The 19,460-nt window shown below is 39.0% G+C and overlaps 1 protein-coding gene across 1 annotated transcript; it reads right to left on the bottom strand.

The window, feature by feature from the left end:
* Positions 1-6,053: 6,053 nt before the first annotated feature.
* On the bottom strand, positions 6,054-10,746 carry LOC123245482 (lymphocyte antigen 6 complex locus protein G6f-like). The gene is made up of 6 exons (XM_044674383.1): positions 10,683-10,746; positions 9,363-9,692; positions 8,804-9,067; positions 6,961-7,107; positions 6,613-6,676; positions 6,054-6,463 (listed from the first exon to the last, which is right to left on the bottom strand). The coding sequence occupies exons 1-6, from the start codon at positions 10,744-10,746 to the stop codon at positions 6,439-6,441; spliced, it is 894 nt and encodes a 297-aa protein (XP_044530318.1). The 3' UTR covers positions 6,054-6,438.
* Positions 10,747-19,460: the final 8,714 nt, after the last annotated feature.

Here is a 19,460-nt window from a genome sequence, read left to right as displayed (position 1 = left end):
GTGAGAAAAAGATTAATAGAAGTACCAATATATTAAAAGAGGGAGGGAGAAAAAATAGAGGAGAGGTGGAAGGAAGATGCAAACATAATCATAAAATGAAAAAGGGGAAAATATTAATAAAGAGGAGATGCGAGTACTAGGTAAGACAAAATGAGAAGAGAAAATAAAAGTGGGAAGAACAGCAAGAGATCACAAAGGAAGAGTAAGGAGAGGAAAGAGGGAAGGGGAAAGTATAGGGAGGATAGAGTAAAGAAAAATAGAGGAGATGATAAGAGACATGGGCAAGGAAAAAGAGAACAAAAAAGGAAAAAGATGACAAGAAGAAAGAAGATAAGAATGGTGAGGAAAGGAAATTATAGGAAGGGAAGGAAAAATGAAAAAGAAGCAAGATGGGAAAGAAAGAAATGTAATAGAGAAAAGAAGAGAAGAGAAGAGAGAAGAGGAGAGAGAAAAAAAGAACAGAATGAGAAAGACAAAGGGAAGGAAAATTAAGGTAAAAATGACAGATGAAGAAAGAAAAAAATACTTATACCTGAGGTGGATAGATAATATGAAAAGAAGACAATATCATTAGAGTAAAAGACTAGAGGAAAGAGGAATATAGACTATATTATAGAATATATAGTATAGAGGGAGGGAAAAGGGCTTGCCCAGGTTAAGAGGAGCAGGAATGTGGGAAACACTAGGCTTTTTCTCTCCCAGATACTCTGACAGGGCTTATCTGTCTGTTCCTTCCAATGTAACCCAGTGACTTTCCAAGTTTTGAGGATCCCAGGACACATGATGATACACTACTATCAGATTCAGAGATTTCTTATTCTGACCTTTGAAATCCCCTTCCTTCCTTCTTGTTTTTGGTGGTAGCTGCCAAATCTTGTGTGATCTCAGATACCTGAAATCTTTTGGGATGACTGCAAATTTTTTCTTTGACCTTGAAGCTTTGGGTTTTGGCTATGATGTTCATTGGAATTTTCATTTTAGGGTTTCTTTCAGGAGGTAAGTGGTGATTTTCATTGTATTTTTACTCTGTCCTGGAGTTTCAGTCATGATTTCTTGACCTGTGGTACTCAGGCTTTTTATTTTTATTTTAATTTTTAAAAAAGCATAGGTGGAGATGGATTGTGGCTTTCAAAGTAGTTTGATATTTTATGAAATTTTCTCTGAAACATTTTATGGACCAGTTGTTTTTGATTTGTGAAAGTACATTTTTTCAGTCTTTGAACATTGTTCTAATCTTATTTTTCATGTAGTATATTCATTTTTTTGGTGCATTCTAATTTTTGGGAATCTATTACTAAACACTTTAGTGCTCTCCTTTCTTCTCTCTTTTTTTTTAATTAAATTAAATTAATTTGGGCATCTCTGGCTCCATGGTAGCTCTCTATTATATTTCTCTTTTTCTTTCTTTGTTCCTTCCTTTTTCCTTTTCTTTGTTCCTTTGTTCCTTCCTTCCTTCCTTCCTTCCTTCCTTCCTTTCTTTCTTTCTTTCTTCCTTTCTTTCTTTCTTTCTTTCTTTCTTTCTTTCTTTCTTTCTTTCTTTCTTTCTTTCTTTCTTTCTCTCTCTCTTTCTCTCTTTTTCTTTCTTTTCCTTCCTTCCTTGGAACTTGATGCTAGGGCTAGCCTCTCCCCATTTTTGGAGAGAATGTTAGGATCTTGTTTGTTCCTGTTCTGTATTCTCTGGGTCTTGTTGCTTTTTTTTTTTTTTTTTTTCTCATACATTGAATGCTGCATTCTTCAAGGACCCCAGGGACAGCTCAGGCCAAGAAGCTAGAAAGTTTTGTAAGGGTCTTCCTGGCTCCTCTGCCTATCTCCTTATGTTGACATGAGCTAGAAAAATGACTCATAGTGGTTTCTCCTTGGAAATACTAGATCACTGTTGGGTTCAGTGCTCTTTCCTCATTTTTGTTGGAATAGTGGGTGAGAGCTGAGCCATATTGCTTCCATATATACCACTAGTCTCTCCCCTCCCCAGCTTTCTCTAGCTGTGGAGCAATGAACCTGGAAACCTTTGAAATGATGGGTGAAAGTAGTATTGGAAGAGGGGAGAAGGATATTAGGCCTTGGTTATTTAAGTAAGCAGGAAGTAGGTGACTGTGAGATGTGAGAACCAGGAGATGAATGGGTATCTGTGCATACAGTCACCCTCATGCCTATGTTGGGAAGGAAAGTGAGCTGGTAGAGAAATAGGTCTCACAGGGTTTTTAGAAGGATCAAATGAGATAACATGCACAATGCTTTAAAATGCTATATAAAATCTAGTTATTAAGTTCCAAGTTATAAGTAAAATGTTGTTAATAAAATTGTCTTGGCTCAGATGTCTTTCTCCATTCTTTCTATCTGTGTCTCCTTATCTCTCTGTATCTCCAAGTCTTTGTCTCCCTCTCTATCTCTGTATCATTCTTAATTTCTCTGATATCTTCTTTCTCTTTCTTTTCCTCCTTCCCTCCTTGACATCTCTTCCTTTCTCTCACCCTCTTTCTCTCTCTCCTTCTTTTCCTCCTTCCCTCCTTGATATCTCTTCCTTCCTCACACCCTCTTTCTCTCTCCTTCTCCTCTCTCTCCTTTTCCTCCCTCTCAATTGTTCTCTATCTCCTCAAATAACTCAAATGAAAAATGAGGAGCTAGGCCTAAATGATCTCCAATGATTCCTTCCATCTTTAAATCCTTCAATACTATGATGACTTTCTATTGACGAACTTATGTCTGTTTCTTTCCCCTGTAAGTCTTTCTCTTCCTTTCTATATTTTCGTTGTGCTGTCTCTCCCACAACCCTTTGTCTGTTTCTCTGTCCTGTGTAGTCTGAGACCTACTCTCCCAACTGGACTCTCTATTCCACCTGCTCAATTGGCTCCACTATTCGACTTGAAGCTTTGTTCAGGTTCTGTGGGAGAAGTAAGCATAGGTGGTCAAACTTACCCAACCTTACTCCCAGGGACTTCCTCTGCCCTCAATCCATACTTTGCTCATTCTCCCTCTTTCCTCTTCTAGTTTTGATCCACACTCCCTTTATGTTTCTAAAGATAGAGATGTTGGGCTGCTTTCTTGGACTACCTACTATTTATTGGGAAGGGAATTTCTATATAACTTGTGGTCATTAGTGCTGCCAAGGACTAGAGCTAAACTGAGCCAAGTTCAGCTTTAGTCCATTTGATCTCAGTTTCAGTCATCCTATTCTAGTAGGCAGTAGTATTGGATTGACCAGTACTTTGTCTATTTTATCTGTTTTTTTTTTCAAAATACCAGCTTCTAGTCTTATTTATTAAATCAATAGTTCTTTTACTTTCAATTTTATTAATTTCTCTCTTGATTTTTAGTATTTCTAATTTAGTTTTCATCTGGGGATTTTTAATTTGTTCACTTTCTAATTTTTTAAGTTGCATACCCAATTCATTAATCTCTGCCCTCCCTAATTTGTTAATATATGCACTCAAGGATATAAATTTCCCCCTGAGTACTGCCTTGGCTGCATCTCACAGAGTTTGGTAGGATGTCTCATCATTGTCATTCTCTTCAATGAAATTGATTGTTTCTATGATTTCTTCTTTGACTAGCTGGTTTTGGAGAATCATATTATTTAATTTCCAATTAGTTTTTTTTTTTTTTTTTAAACCCTTGTACTTCTGTGTATTGTCTCATAGGTGGAAGATTGGTAAGGGTGGGCAATGGGGGTCAAGTGACTTGCCCAGGGTCACACAGCTGGGAAGTGGCTGAGGCCGGGTTTGAACCTAGGACCTCCCGTCTCTAGGCCTGACTCTCACTCCACTGAGCTACCCAGCTGCCCCTTCCAATTAGTTTTTGATTTGCCTGTCTAGGTGCCCTTACTAATTATTATTTTTATTGCATTATGATCTGAGAAGGTTACATTTATTATTTCTGCTCTTTTGCATTTGTTTGCAATGTTTCTATGCCCTATTACATGGTCAATCTTTGTGAATGTACCATGTGCAGCTGAAAAGAAGGTGTATTCCTTTTTGTCCCTATTTATTTTTCTCCACATATCTATTAAATATAATTTTTCTAGGACTTCATTCACCTCTCTTACCTCTTTCTTATTTATTTTTTGGTTTGATTTATCTAGATCTGACAGCGGAATATTTAGATCTCCCACTAGTATGATTTTACTATTTATTTCCTTCTTGAGCTCTGCCAGTTTCTCCTTTATGAATTTGGATGCTATGCCACTTGGTGCATACATATTGAGCATTGTTATTTCCTCATAGGCAGTAGTATTGAAAAGAATGTTTGGAATGACAGCTCCTGTCAGCCTGCCTGGCTAAATCTGCTTTCCTATTTCCCTATTATAGTATCCCTCTATATAATCTTATGGACCCCCTATCCTAAGGCATTTCTTGAGACCCTTGATATTCCCAAGGGCGTCCCCTCAGAAACCTAGAAATACTCTGCACCCTTCCCATTTCTATAGATATTACTAAAGACATCAATTATTCAATCACTTAATCCATTTGGTCAGTATATAAAGGTAGAGAGCCTGGGTGAGGTTTGGAAGGTAGTAATGGGAAGATTTGGGCAGGAGAAAGAAAAGGGGATAGGGTGCTGCCATATAAAGAGAGACCATATATATCCTGAGGAAGTTTTCAGAAGGGTAAATGACTTCTGGGCTTAGAGCAGCTAGCAGAACTCTCAGTAGTGGGAGATGAATTTTTTGGGGGGAGCAGGAAAGGGATTGAGAATATGTTGAAAAAGGGAGGATATCACAATCCAATTCCTTTCCCTTCTCCAGTTCCAGAGATTGCAATTCAAAGGGACCTCATTTCCCCTTTCTCCTCATTCTAAGTCACTTCCTGTGGGTTCAGGTAACTTGGAAGCTGGGGAAGAGGGAGTAGGGTGATGAAGGTCAAAGAAACTCTAAACCTGGGATGTGTGTACCGGAAGTGCCATGGGAGAAGCTTGTCAAGGGGTATGGGGAATATCGGTAGGTAACTATGTCATATTATTGAAATTATTCTACTTTATTTCTCCTTTATACATGTAGGGTAAACACTAGAATTTATTTCCTTTTAAATTGAATAGGAAGGAGTATGGGAAAGTATACTGAAAGTCAAGGAATACAGAGACCCATAAAGCCTAAGAACCTCTACTCTAAGCTGTGGACCCCAAATAGGGGGTGGGGGGCAAGATCCAGTCATTGAGTATCTTTCTCCCCTTCTCTCCCAGGACAGAATTTAAATCACAGCAATAAGAGAGCTTTTCCATGGGGTGAGATCATGAGATAGGGGGAGTTTCATTTTCTGCACATTTCTTCTTTTCTAGAGGTCCTCAGGAGTTACAGAAGGTGGGTGTCACATTCCCCACACCCTATCCCAAACTTCCAGTCCAAGTTTTTCCATTGGAGGAGGAGGGGAAAGAGATATGAGGGAGTTGTCTTTGGAAAGGGAGCCGGTATCGTGGAGATAATGTCTTTGGAGCCTGAGTTAACCTAGATGCTGGCAAGTGGCCAACTATCCCTTAAAGTCCTAGGGGGAAGGGGATAAATTGTCCTCTTTAGCCTGAATATTCAAAAGAGTAACCACGACATCCAATCCATGGGTCCACAAGTCCTCAGAAGATGTGGTGGCTAGAAGAGTGAGGACACATGATAGGAAACTGGGAGATTCATGGGCAATGGAGAGGGTCTGGGTAATACCAGTTCTAGAAACTGTGGTTTGGACTTTACTCTCTGGGAAAATTAAAGTGAAGGGTGCATATAGGTGTTTGTTGATGTATATATATATATGTACATATATATATATATTTGTATATTTGAGTATGTAGAGAATGAAATTATGAACAAAACTGGTGGGATTTTTCTTGCTGAAGCTCTTTATGGCTTGAATTCATCCATCCTTCTGGTAAAGTGGCAATTGTCCCTCTAGTTCTCTCTAGATATATAATATTAGGAGATTAGCCAGCACCTGATAATTTTGCTTTCTCTCATAACTCACTTTTGGAGGATGAGATAATGTGAGATGTGTCCACCTTTAAGTTTTTCTTTTCAATCTGCCCATTAGTTTCTCTCTCTCAGTTTCCTTCTTATTTCTTCAGTTCTTCTCTTAGCCCTCTCAGTCTTTCCTTCTCCCGGCCCCTCTCTTTCCTTCAGTTTTATTCTTCCCTTTGCTCCTTAGTCTCCTTCTTTCTGTCCTTTAATATTATCTCCTGACTGCTGCATTATGTGCCTTCCCCTTCCCAGGTAACCACAGCATAGCATTCCCCGACGTGTTGAGACTGGCTTGGGTGTACACTAAGAGACAAATAACAACATCATTTCATTTATGAAACATCCTTTTCCCTCTCTTCCCTCCCTTCAACAGCTCTCTCCAGAGGAGACAAGAAGAATGGTTGATAGTACAATCTCCCAAGCCCCCAAGTTTTTGATGAGGTAACAGGGCTTCCTTTCATCTTGGGTTTCCAAGGAGACCTCCAGATCCCTTCTCATAGATATCACATGGTCCTGGGAGCAGGTGGGCTGAGAGATAGGGGAAGGAGAAGATGGGTAAGAAAAATAGAGAAATAAACTACTAGCAAACCCTCCTTTCTTCTAATACCTGGGGTCTTTGTCTCCTCATCCCACTATATTAGGAACTAATACATCAGGTCCTCCAGTTCCTTCCTTACCTGGGGATGGCCAAATGAATATTTTCATAAATTTGGGTTTCTGGCTTGAAATGAGTAGAGTCATCTGGGAAAAAGGAGTATAAAGAAATGACATGAGAATTTTATACACACATATCAGAAATGTACTCCTGGTCACCTCTTACTGCCCACTCTCTCCTACAATCAGACATTATGGGGAGTTTAGAGGCTAAGGAACAAAAAAAAGTTGGGGTTCCAGAGCCCTTTCTCTATCTTTGTCCAAATGCCTTTTCTCTTCCTTCTCTGCCAATATATCTTCTTTCAGGGTGGGTGCTTGTGTGCGTATGTGTCTGCGTTTGTTCATGTGTATACTGGAGAAGGTGGACAAACCTCTGTACTGGTTCCAACGTCTCCAGAGAACTATTCCCAGGGCCAAGATGGCAACCCCCTGCCCCAGAACACAAAGCAGCAACAGAATCTTTTGGATATCCCAGGACACAGAGACCACACAGTGGGCAGGAAGGGCATCTGGGGAGGCTGCAACCAAAAAAGAAAATAATAATAATTTTATTTGTCTCCATAAGATTTACAAAGTACTTTATACCATTATCTATTTTGATCCTTGCAGCAATCTCATATTTTTTCTATTTGGTGTTATTTCTATCTTATCCATCTATTTCTTAATCTCTTCAGTTCTCTTTGCCCTCTCAGTCTTTCTTTCTCTTGGCCCTTCTCTTTCCTTCATTCTCTCTTTGCTCCTTAGTCTCCTTCTCTCTGCCCTTTAATGTCACCTTCTTATTTCCTCCCCCTTCCCAGGTATGTATGTGCATCTCCCTTCCCAGTTAACCATGGCATTATAGGTGTTATTTCTACCCCCATTTTATAGATAGAGGAACTGAGGCTGAAAGGGGTTAAGTGATTTACCCAGGATCAAATAGTTAGTAAGTGTTTGAAGTGGAATGTGAACTCAGGATGAGGATGAGGAATGTGGGGGTCAGGTAGGGATGTGTGGAAGCCAATGGAAAGGCCTTCATCCTCATTCCAAATTATATTCCTTATAAAAATAGGTCATTTTGATTAGGGAATTGCTCCCCTAAATAGCACAGATTTACAGAATTCTAGTACTGGCAGAGATCTTTTCATTTATTCCAACCCTGTCTTTTTACAGAGGATATCAGAAAGGTAAAATAACTTACCTGAGGTCACACAGCTAGTTAGGATCCCGGGTCATATTTTTTCCACTACCTTATTTTTCTTCTCACAATAGAAGACTTCTACCTTCTGTGAAATTGCAGGTGTGACTAGAACAACCTGTCTCCACACTTTCTACTGTTTGCACCTCAATCTCAAAGAGAAAAACCCTATTATGTCCCAACTTCTTAATAACAAGGGCCAATTCTTTTCGTAAGGAAATAGTACATGAAAATTAATTTTACCTTTCCCCCTATCTCACACTATCCCATTGAAAACTTTCTGTTATGATCCTTTCTTCCTGAAATAAGTGGCTAGTTTCTTTTTCCTTTCCATGGTTCTTCTTCAATCTCTGGAAATGGATTATGCTGCACTTAACCTTATGACATCACTCTTTTCTGCCATTCTAGTCTCAGTGAACACATATCCCTTCTATAACAGCAATTCCATCTGAAAATATTTTGAGGGTTATTTTCTTCCTTTTTTACTCCTCTTCCAAAAATGCATTGCATTTAATAATTTTAGATTGCAGACTGTTCCACTAAAAAGTCCTTGGATTTCATCATCCTTTCCCTTCTATGAGTTATTCTCATAATAACTTTAAGGATCACAATTCCAGTTTTTACACTATCATGGGCAGCTAGGTGGCACAGTAGATAGAGCACTGGGGCTTAGAATCAGGAAGACTCATCTTCATGAATTCAAATCCTACCTCAGACACTAGCTAGATGACCCTGGGTAAGTCATTCAACTCTGCCTCAGTTCCTTGTTTGTAAAAATGAGGCGGGGAAGGAAATGGCAAAGCATTCCAGTATCTTTGCTAAGAAAACCCAAAATAGGGCCAGAAAGTCAGACATGACTGAAATGACCCAACAACAATACTCTTACAAATGGGTTGACAATAATAATAACAGTAATAATACAATTCTATATCACTATCTATTATACACAGTTATTGAGAGGAAAGGATTTTTTTTTTAATCTTAGAGAACCATACAAATGGGAACTATTATTTTATTTTATTCCCATTCCCCAAATTCACCTGTCAAGTTGAAACTGATGCCCTTATTCTGGGGGAAAATACAACGGATGCTCCTGGTCCTCCGGGTACGAGACTCTGAGGGGCCCTCCAGAGGACACACCATGAGAAGAGAGGCATCCTTTCCTTTGAAAGACTCCATCTTCCCCTTGACTTTCCCTTTCCCTTCCACCCAAATCACAGAGTCCAGAAACCCTGCTGAGACCACCGAACACACCAGGATCGAACAGAGAGAACCATCCATAGTCTTTGCTGATAGCTGGGAGCCTGTTGGGGGAAAAAAAAAAAAAGACCCACTACATTACCTGTATTCACCAAGCTCCTCCTGTACCCACAGGGAACAACCCAGACAGCCAGCAGCGTTTTGCCTGGCTTTCTTCATCATCTTCAGAATCCAGGGTTCACAGGGAAAGGGATCACCGGGATGAGAGAGGATCCTGGCGCGGGTCTTCAAGATCACATTCTTTCTCCTCTCCCTCTCTCTGTTTCCTTTGAGACCCACCTTGGCCCTCTGCATCCTCTCTTCTTCCCATAGCCAAGAGACTTTCTCAGTCCCTCTCACCTTTGATCACAGAGAGGTCGTACACCCTCCAGTTCTGATACTTGGCATAGTCGCCGAGCACAGCACACCAGTACCGTCCTGCATCTTCTTCCTTAGCCCCTTCTAGCCACAGGGAATTATTCCCCAGCAGACTTAGCCTGACTTCCTTCAAGATCTTCCTAGCTTCGTTTCCCCTCTTGGTCACTTGGACACGGATCACTGGGATAGTAGGGGCTCCAGACACGGGGCTTCGGAACCACGATAACATCTCATCTCCATACAAGGTAGGTGGTTCAGGGCACGGGAGTTCCACAGACTCCCTGAGCGCCACATAGGAGGACAAGATATCATCTGTGTAAGAAGGAGGTATCGTAGAGATTAGTCCAAGAAGAGGGAACAGACCCCACCCCACCCCTACCTGACTGCCCTACTTCTTTTCTTTTTCTCCTTCCTAGGCTTTGTTGTGCCAGGTGTCACTGGGTCTAGATTTATCAAGATCTTGTTTCAGACACTTAACTAGTTATGTGTCTCTGAATGAGTCAATTAGCTTTTGTTTGACTCAGTTTCCCCATCTGTAAAATGAAGATAACCTCCAGAACTGTTGTAAAGAATCAAATGAGGTCATAACTGTAAAGCGCTTACTTAGCACAATTTCTGGCACATAGTGAGCATTATATAAATGTTAGATCATCATCATCATCATCATCATTATTATCTGTGGGACAGTATGCCTCAAGTTGTAGGATGGACTTGGAGGAGAGAATAGAAAAGTTTCTTCCTTATATAGGTGTAAAGATGTTGTGGGGGATATAACCAAATTCTAGCTAGAAAGGCAAAAATTGATGGATTTTCCTTTCTTATCTCCCTCTCCCAAGAATAGAATTATGCAAAGAGACTGGGAAAAAATAGGGAAATGGGCCAAACCTGATCCAGATATTTCCTTTCAAGACTTTTTCCAAAAGCAGTCTGAAAACACTGGATGAGTGAACTAAAGGAAACTTAAAAGAGAGTCATCACGGGAGACAAGTTTGCCACAGAGTGGAAGATAAAGAGATTTGAGTTGCTCTCTTTTTCTTTCCCCCACTCTGCCCCCAGGCAGTCCCTCCTACTCTTCTTGGATCAGAATGGTTATGCCCTGTACCCTAATTGTTTCCACAGCCTCCTGGACCTGATTTTATCGCTAGATGTGGGGTGTGGCTGTAGTAATGGGGGCTTCTCTTTTATTGCTGCGGGCAGTGAAGACCTCCTCACTAACGTCAGGCCACCCCTCCTTCTCCAACCCTTCTTCGACCCTAATCCTGGAAACATTTTCAAGTCTCTGCCTCTCATGCCACTACTTACCTGATGAGATCAGAGGGATGAATGGGAGTAGGAGAAACGAGAAGTAAAAGAGTAGGCAAGCCATAGGGAGTGTCTATACCAGAATGTTTTCGCAGAGAGATGGGTGCCCTAAGACAGAAATAGGGGCTAGATAATAGACCTCAGTTCCAGAGGCTGGGATGATTTGGTCAGCAAATGGGGATGAGAAGGCAACCAGTAACAAACCTACAGCTATTCTGTCCACTGGAGATAAGAGGATAGTGGCCTCTCTGGTGTGTGTGAGTGTGTGTGTGTTGGGGGGGGGGGTTGTCCCTCCAGCCCTTCATGGACTCCTTGGGCTTCCTCTCTACACTGGCTACAATCTCTCTTACAATTCCCTTCCCTCAAGCTTGGAAGTTCATTTTATGGTCTAATTTCTATCCTTATAAGAATATAACTAGGTCTGATACAAGATCCCTGGTTTGAAACCTATCTGAGTGCCTTACACATATTAGATATTGGATAAATATTATTCATTGCATGAATAAATTTCTTTAGTTTCTTAGAATACCATTGACTTAAAAAAATAACATTCAAAAGTTGTTGGGGCAGCTAGGTGGCTCAGTGGATAGAGCATCAAGCCTAGAGACAGAAGGTTCTGGGGTTCAAATCTGGCTCAGACACTTCCTAGCTGCTCACCTTGGACAAGTCATACCCCAATTGCCTAGTCCTTACCACTTTTCTGTCTTGGAACCAATACTCAGTGTAGTATCAGAAGGTAAAGGTTATTTTAAAAACAACAATGACAACGATATTATGCTTCCTCTGAATAGTATCTTAGAAGTGAATAAAGTGCTGGATTTGGATCCAGAGAGACCTGGGTTTGAATCCTATCTCAAACACTTAGTAGTTCTGTGATCCTAGATGAGTCATGGAATCTCTCAGTCTTAATTTCCTCATTTGTAAAATGGGAATATTTTTAATGTTAATTAAATAAATAATAATAATTAAATAAAAAATAATTATAGCACCTGCCTCTGAGTTGCTGTGAAGATCAAATGAGAATATATTTAAAACATTTGCAAACTTAAAATGTAAAGGCAGGCTATTTATCATCATCATTAGTATCATTATTACTGAAACAAAGAGGAGTCCTTTGAACATTTTCTGTAACCCAAAAAGGACTGCAGTAGATAGATAATTATCCTATACTGAAAGATTCTCAAGCCTGTGCAGAGCTTGGACTAGGAACAGGCAACTAGTTTTGATACAGCACATAGGCAAAATAAGAGACACTTTTTAAAATTATCTTTTTTTAAATTAAAGCACATATTTTTAATGCCAAAGAGTCCTGAAATACACATGTATTTATGGTGGATAAGTTGCAATTATTATGATGGAGACAGCCTCTGAATGAGAGTAACACTCCAGAGGCACAATAATCATATCTTACCTTTAGAATGGACAAACAGCTTATCTCTACTCTGTATTACTCTCTCATTGACCTATTCTCAATTTACTCAATTGCTGAATCACTTGGGCAATTTATTTCCCTTTTCTCTATCTTCAGAATGAGAGGTTGGACTAGATAATTCCTTTCTTTCTTCTTCTTTTTAAATCTTTTTGTTTGTTTGTTTTTAATAAAAACCCTTACCTATATACACAATACTGTGTATTGATTCCAAGGCAGAAGAGTGATAAGGGCTAGGCAATGGGGGTCAAGTGACTTGCCCAGGGTCACACAGCTGGGAAGTGTATGAGGCCAGATTTGTACCTAGGACCTCCCATCTCTAGGCCTGACTCTCAATCCACTGAGCTACCCAGCTTCCCCCCTTTTTTAAAAATCTTATATTTTATTGTATTTTTTTCCAATTACATGTAGAGACAATTTTTAATATTTATTTTCTGACATTTTGCAATCCAGATTCTCTGCCTCCCCTCTTTTCTCCCCAAGGTGGCAAGTTTCACATTTGCTATCATGCAATATATATTCCCATATTGGTCATTTTGTAACAGAAGACACAAATTACACATACAAGAAAAAACTAATGAAGGAAATAAAGTGAAAAACTATATGCTTTGATCTGTATTCAGACTCCATCAGTTCCTTCTATGGCAGTGGATAGCATTTCTCACCACGAATCTCATGGAGTTGTCTTGGATCCTTGCATTGCTAATAATAGTTAAAGCTATTCATAGTTGATCATTGTACAATATTGCTATTACTGTGTATATTGTTCTTGTTCTCACTTTCTATCAGTTCTCACTTTTCTATCAGCACGAGGTCATTTCTAATTTTTTTTTTTTCTGGCTCCAGCCCTCTATGTCTCTGAATTTTTCTTAGGAAAGAAAAATAAAATGAACTGGTCAGGACTTGTTTCTTGGGAATATCTCTTGTTCCCTAAGAGTTTCTCTGAAGAGTGGAGATCTAAATGCTATTTAAAATTTTTTATTCAAAATGTTTTTGATATTTAAATTTTTTTCTCCCTCTCTTCCTTACAAGTTTTAATTTTAATTTTATTTTTTAGAATAAAACCAAAACCTCTTTCTTCCTGTCTTAGAATTAATACTAAATTTCAGTTCCAAGGCAGAAGAACAATAAGGGTTAAGTGACTTTTGGGGTTAAGTGACCTGCCCAGGGTCACACAGCTAAATTATGGCTTTATTGACATTCTTATGAACATAATAATGGCAAAAATCCTAGTTTGGATATCCACTGGTTCCCAGAATCCTGCAGGAGGTATCCCAAAGACTAACTTACAGCTTTCCTTTTCTTGCTTAAAAAAAATTACTGAACAAAAGTCAATTTTCTTTCCTTTTTATCTTCTCCATTAAAAAAAAAATCCTTGAAACAAATATACATAATAAATCAAAATAAATTCTAACATTGGTCATATACTGGGGGTAGCTGGGTACCTCAGTGGATTGAGAGTCAGGCCCAGAGATGTGAGGTCCTGGGTTCAAATTTGACATCAGATACTTCCTAGCAATGTGACCCTGGTCAAGCCATTTAACTCCCATTGCCTAGCCCTTACCACTCTTCTGCCTTAGAACCAATACCCAGTATAGATTCTAAAAACAAAACAAAGCAAAAAAATACATTGGCCTTATCCTAAAAACATATAGGGTAACATGCTTTATCAGTCCTCTGAAATCATGGAGGGTCAATGTGTCAAATAGTTCTTAAGTCTTTCAGAGTTGCTTGTAATTAAACACTTTTCAGTTTTAAGGTTTATGTTTTTATTGTTATTTAGAAGTCATTGTGCAAGTCATCTTTTTGTTTCTGCTTACTTCAATTGTTGTCAGTTTATGTGTCTTATCAGGCTTATCTGTATTTTTGTCATTACTTATTTTTGCTGTTCAGTTTTTTCAGTTGTATCTTACTCTTTGTGACCTCTTTTGGGGTTTTCTCTCTTTTTTTTTTTTTTTAAACCCTTAACTTCTGTGTATTGGCTCCTAGGTGGAAGAGTGGTAAGGGTGGGCAATGGGAGTCAAGTGACTTGCCCAGGGTCACACAGCTGGGAAGTGTCTGAGGTCAAATTTGAACCCAGGACCTCCCATCTCTAGGCCTAACTCTCAATTCATTGAGCTACCTAGCTGTCCCCTTTTGGGGTTTTCTTGGCAAAGATACTGGAGTAGTTTGCCATTTCCTTCTCTAGCTTATTTCAAAGGTGAGGAAACAGAGGCATCTACCATGCTTTTTTTTTTTTTTTTGCCATTAGAAACAATACTTTAAATCATTTGGGGTATATATGGGACCTTTCTGTCTCTCTTTAATCCCTAGCATTGGAATTTAGGGGCTTAACTAAATGCTATTTTTATTTCCAAACTGGATCCAACCCAAAAGTATGTTATTTTTATTTATTTGTTTGTTTATTTATTTTTAAGCCCTTATCTTCTGTCTTGGAGTCAAAACTGTGTATTGGCTCCAAGGCAGAAGAGTGGTAAGGGTAGGCAATGGGGGGTCAAGTGACTTGCCCAGGGACACGCAGCTAGGAAGTGTCTGAGGTCAGATTTGAACCTAGGTCCTCCTGCCTCTAGGCCTGACTCTCAATCCACTGAGCTACCCAGATGCTCCCTAAAGTATGTTATTTGAAGGCAAGTTTTGCTTCATTTTTGTCTTTTTAATATATTTCTGTTTAACTTCTAGCCTTAGTCTAATACTACTTTCCTTCATGTACTTCCCATAATAACAAAACTATACTACACTAGTCTTTCCCTTTCTTTTCTTTTTCTTATCCCAATCCCTATACCTGGAATACCTTTGTCCACACTACTTCCTATACCATCCTGTACCTGAAAAGGGAATTCTACTTAAAACTTCTCTGACAAGTGTTTGTTTAACTTTCATTTGGAGGCCTAAAGTAATGGGAATTTGTTACCTCTAATACTTTGGGGGAATCCTGAATGGTAGAAAGTTTTTCCTTAATATTCATTTGAAATTTGCCTCTGCAATTTCTATTCCTTGCTACTAGTTTTGGATGAAAATGAAACAAGTTTAACCTCTTTTCTATGTAACAGTTCTTTTTCCCAACTTAAACATTCCCATTACTTTAACCTTCAAGATCTCTATGTTCGGTCTCCCTCTTATAGAACCATTCAGATTTGTGAAAGTCCTAGTGGTGCTAAGAATTGAAAATTTTGTCCAATGAAGAGGACAATGGGACTATCACCTTCCTGGTTAATTAACAAGAATTTAATTACTACGTACAATATGCCAGGTACTGTGCTATGCACAGTAAGAAGAGGCAAAAGATAATTAAAAAATAAGAAAATAAATAGATAATAAAAATAAAAGATAATAAAAAAAATAAGAGGCAAAAACAAGTCCTGCCCTCAAGGAACTCGCTCATTTATTTATTTGTTTGTTTGCTTGCTCATTTATTTATTTATTTATTGCCAATTACATGTAATCACAAATTTCCACATCAGTTTTCCAAAGTTCTACAGTCTCCCTCCCTTCTTTCCTCCCCTCTCCCAGAGTCAGCAAGCGATTCAATCTGGGTTATACCTGTATTGTCACACAAAACACAAGGAGCTTACATCCTAATGTGGGTCACCACATGTAAATGGCTACATATGGGATGTATAATAACAATAATAGCTAACATTTATATTCTACTTGAAGATTTGCAAAGTGCTTTACTTAACTGGAGTAGACTAGATGAAGGTAATCTCAGAAGTTCCGCTAGGTGGCGCAGTAAGTTCAAAGCAGGCCTCAGACACTAGCTAGGTGACAGAGCAGGTCATTTCACTCAGTTTACCTCAGTTTTTTCATCTACAAAATGAGCTGGAGAAGGAAATGCCAAATCACTCTAGGATCTCTGCCAAGAAAACACTAAATGGGGTGACAAAGAGTTGGACACAATTGAAAACTCCACCACTACCACCATCACAGCCACAACAACAATAAATCTCAGAAGGGAAGCCACTAGTAGCTGGGAAAGACATCTTGGAGAATATAATATTTGAACTTAGTGCTGAGAAAAGCCAAGAATTCTAAGAGATGGAGATGAAGGGGCTGGGCATTCCAGACATGGGGAGCAGCCAGGGCAAAAGTATGGTGATTGGAGGTGAAGGGTCATGGGTGAAGAATAGCAAGCAGGATTTGAACTATAGAATGTGTGGAGGGAAGCATAGAAACATGGCAAGAGGCCAGGTTATGAAGAGCTTTAAACGTCAAACAAATGGTCAGGGAACACTATTGTGCTATAAGAAATGATAAACAAGATGATTTCAGAAAAAAGATGGAAAGATCTGCAGGAGCTGATGCAGATCGAAATAAGCAGAACTGGGAGAACATTGTACACAATAACAGCAATATTGGAAGATGATTATCTGTGAAAACTTGGCTACTCTCAGAAATGCAATGATCCGGAACAATCCTGAAAGACTCATGACAGGGAATGTTATCTACCTCTAGAGAAAGAACTGTTAAAATCATCTTTCACATCAGTGTGTTTTTGGTTTTATGTTGGGGTTTTGGTTATGTATTATTTTGCTCTTACAACAATGACCAATATGAAAGTGTGTTTTGCATGACAATAAAAAAGTAAAAAGTGAAATAAAAGTCAAAGTAATTTTTCTTTGACCCTGGAGATAATAGGGACACTGGAGGTCATTGAGGAGGAGAGTGACATGGTGATGTGGAAATTAAAATTAATATGCAATATATTAAATAATTTATTAATAATAAACTAACAAAAGAGACTAACTAAAAGGTACTAACCTGCTTGCTCCCAGGAACCAAAGAGAGAGAGGGCAGAGTTACAGCCAACCATAAAACAATAACGTGACCACTAAAACATGGAGGTGCAGGAGATTGAAGGGAATTTTGGGAAAACTAAGGATTTATGGGGGATGAAGTCCAAGGTTCAAAAATCTCCATTTATACAGTGAGACCTATGCTTTAGAAAAATCACCTTGAAAAAAAAGAAAAAGAAAAATCACCTTGCTAGCTAAGTCGGGGATGAATTGAAGTATGAAGTAGTTTAGGAGAGAGAGCAAGGCTGGATATATAGAACAGCTGACAATCATCTGCACAGAGTCAATTATTGATTCCATAGGAGCTGATGACATCAACAAATAAGATGGTATAGAGTAAAAATAGAAGAGGACCCAGGGTATTTTTGGAGGACATCATTGGTTCATGAACATAACATGCATAAAGAAGCAGTAAAGGAGAAAGAGAAGGAACAAACAGGAGGAGGAATAGTAGAGAGTAGCAGTACAAAAGTTTGAAGATAAAAAAGTATCCAAAAGGAGAAGATGATCAACAGTTTCAAATAACTAAAGAGAAGTAAAAAAGGATGAAGACTGAGAAAAGGCCATTAGATTTGGCAATGAAGAGATCACTGGTAACTTTGGAGAGGGCAACTTCAAATGAATGATGTGTACAGAAGACAGATTGAAGTAGGTTTAGAAGAGAATGAGAGGAGAGGAAGTAGAAGCACCCAATAATAGTAGCTTTCTCAAGGTATTTCACTGAGAAAAGGAGGACAAATATAGGATGATAGCTAGTGAGGATAGTGGGATCAAAGTGTTTTTTAAGTATGGGGGAGACAGGGATGTTTGCAAGCAGCAAATAGGAGTTATAATAAGATAAGGAGAGAAGAAAAAAGAAAGTAGGGATTAAAAGTGGATAATTTTCTGGAGAAGATAAGAGGCTATGGGATCAAGGGTCCATTTGGAGAGATTGGCTATTGCAGGAGTAAAAAACTCCCACAGGTCCAGGAAAATCTCGGTGGTGGGGCAGTGTCAGAGACATGATTGAGACGAATGAGAGCAATCAGGGTTTCAGCCAGAGCCAGGCATCATAAAGATTGCTCTGGTCAGCTTTTGGGTTATGTTTATTTTATATGCTTTGAGATCACACATAAAGTTGGCATGGAAATCCATTCTCACAATACATCTTTTCTTAGAGACAATGTGTTAGGTGTGTTTGACGTATCTCTTGGGCTACAGTGGTGGGAAAGTACAGGCTTTTTCATGGGAGACAATTTCTCCAAATTTCACTCATTGTTCTTTTATGTATACTGTACCGAATCAGGGAGGAGGGAAACTTGGAGACTATTCTGGCCTGTTTTTGCAAGCACCTGTGTATGGGAGTGAGAGGCCTAAGTTAGGGTTTTAAAATCTTTAACATTAACTCACTATTTGCTGGTTTGTTGTGAAATGACTTCTAGGGGAATTTCTGTATTATAACATATAAAGGTGGGGCTTTTCCTAGGAGTTTGTAGGGGGTTTGTGAGGGTTCTAGTAATGGCATATGATGTTCCTCTATATGTTCCCGCTGCTAGAGATATTGATTACAATAATTCCAATAAAAGGGAATGTTAGTGAGAAAAGAGTCACATAGGGGAATCTGAGTGGAATTACCATCTTTCTGTTGCCTGCTATGAGGGTTCCAAAACTCTTGCGAGCTGTGCAAACATCATGAACTTTGATGGCTTCCTGCAGGCTATGACAAGAGATGGATTACTACTTCATCATCAGAGATTGGATTGAAGACTTTCTTACTAAATAACCTCAATTTTGGGGGTGGAGTATGAAGTAATGTCTCCAACTAAGATGGTAGGGGGAAAGGTATTATGGGAGGCTTGAGGAGAGAAAAGAAGGGTGTTAAAATTGCAAAGATACTGGAGTGATAACCATTTTCTTCTCCAGCTCTTTTTACAGATAAAGAAACTGAAGCAAACAGAGTTAAGTGACTTGTCCTGGGACAGACAGCTAGTTTCTGAAGCCATATTTGAACTTAGGAAGATGAGTTTTTCTGATTCTAAACATAGTATTCTATCTACTGTGCCACTTAGCTGTCCAAGAGAGTGGGATAGTGAATCCATTAGAGAGGAGTAGTAATATTGCATTACTGCCTTGAAGGTCAATTAAAACTAGATAAAATAATTTATAGTGTATCTAGTTATCATTGTTTAGTGACTTCTTTGGTTCCATGTTTCATGCAGCAGCATGTGAATAAGACTGAAGGAAGCAGATGATAGGTGTAATTTAGGATTGGGGTTTTCGGGGTGTGATGAGCAATAGAACACGTGGGAAAGGGATTCAAGAGTAAATGACTGTAGAGTTTAACTGGTTTTCAACAAGCAAAGTATAACCATAGTTATATGTTACTACTGCTGCTTAAGTCTTTGTTAACACACATGTCTCATGTGTTGAGCATTTTTAAAAACACCTTTACCTTTTATCTTAAAATGAAAACCAAGTATTGGTTTTCAAAGCAGAAGAGCAGTAAGGCCTAGGCAATGCGGGTTAAATGATTTTCCCAGGGTCAAACAGGAAGTATCTGATGCCAGTTTTGAACCC

This window comes from Gracilinanus agilis, chromosome 4 (genome assembly GCF_016433145.1).
Source record: "Gracilinanus agilis isolate LMUSP501 chromosome 4, AgileGrace, whole genome shotgun sequence".
NCBI classification, from domain to species: Eukaryota; Metazoa; Chordata; class Mammalia; order Didelphimorphia; family Didelphidae; genus Gracilinanus; species Gracilinanus agilis.
This window is presented reverse-complemented; position numbering and strand designations above follow the sequence as displayed.

What these genes read in the sequence shown, in the direction of transcription:
- LOC123245482 (XM_044674383.1), bottom strand. Translation starts at nt 10,746, where the DNA reads ATGGCTTGCCTACTCTTTTACTTCTCGTTTCTCCTACTCCCATTCATC. An exon ending in CGACCTCTCTGTGATCAAAG is followed by an intron (nt 9,068 to 9,362) that starts GTGAGAGGGACT and finishes TTCCCCCAACAG; the next exon opens with GCTCCCAGCTATCAGCAAAG. An exon ending in ATTCATTTGGCCATCCCCAG is followed by an intron (nt 6,464 to 6,612) that starts GTAAGGAAGGAA and finishes CCTATCTCTCAG; the next exon opens with CCCACCTGCTCCCAGGACCA.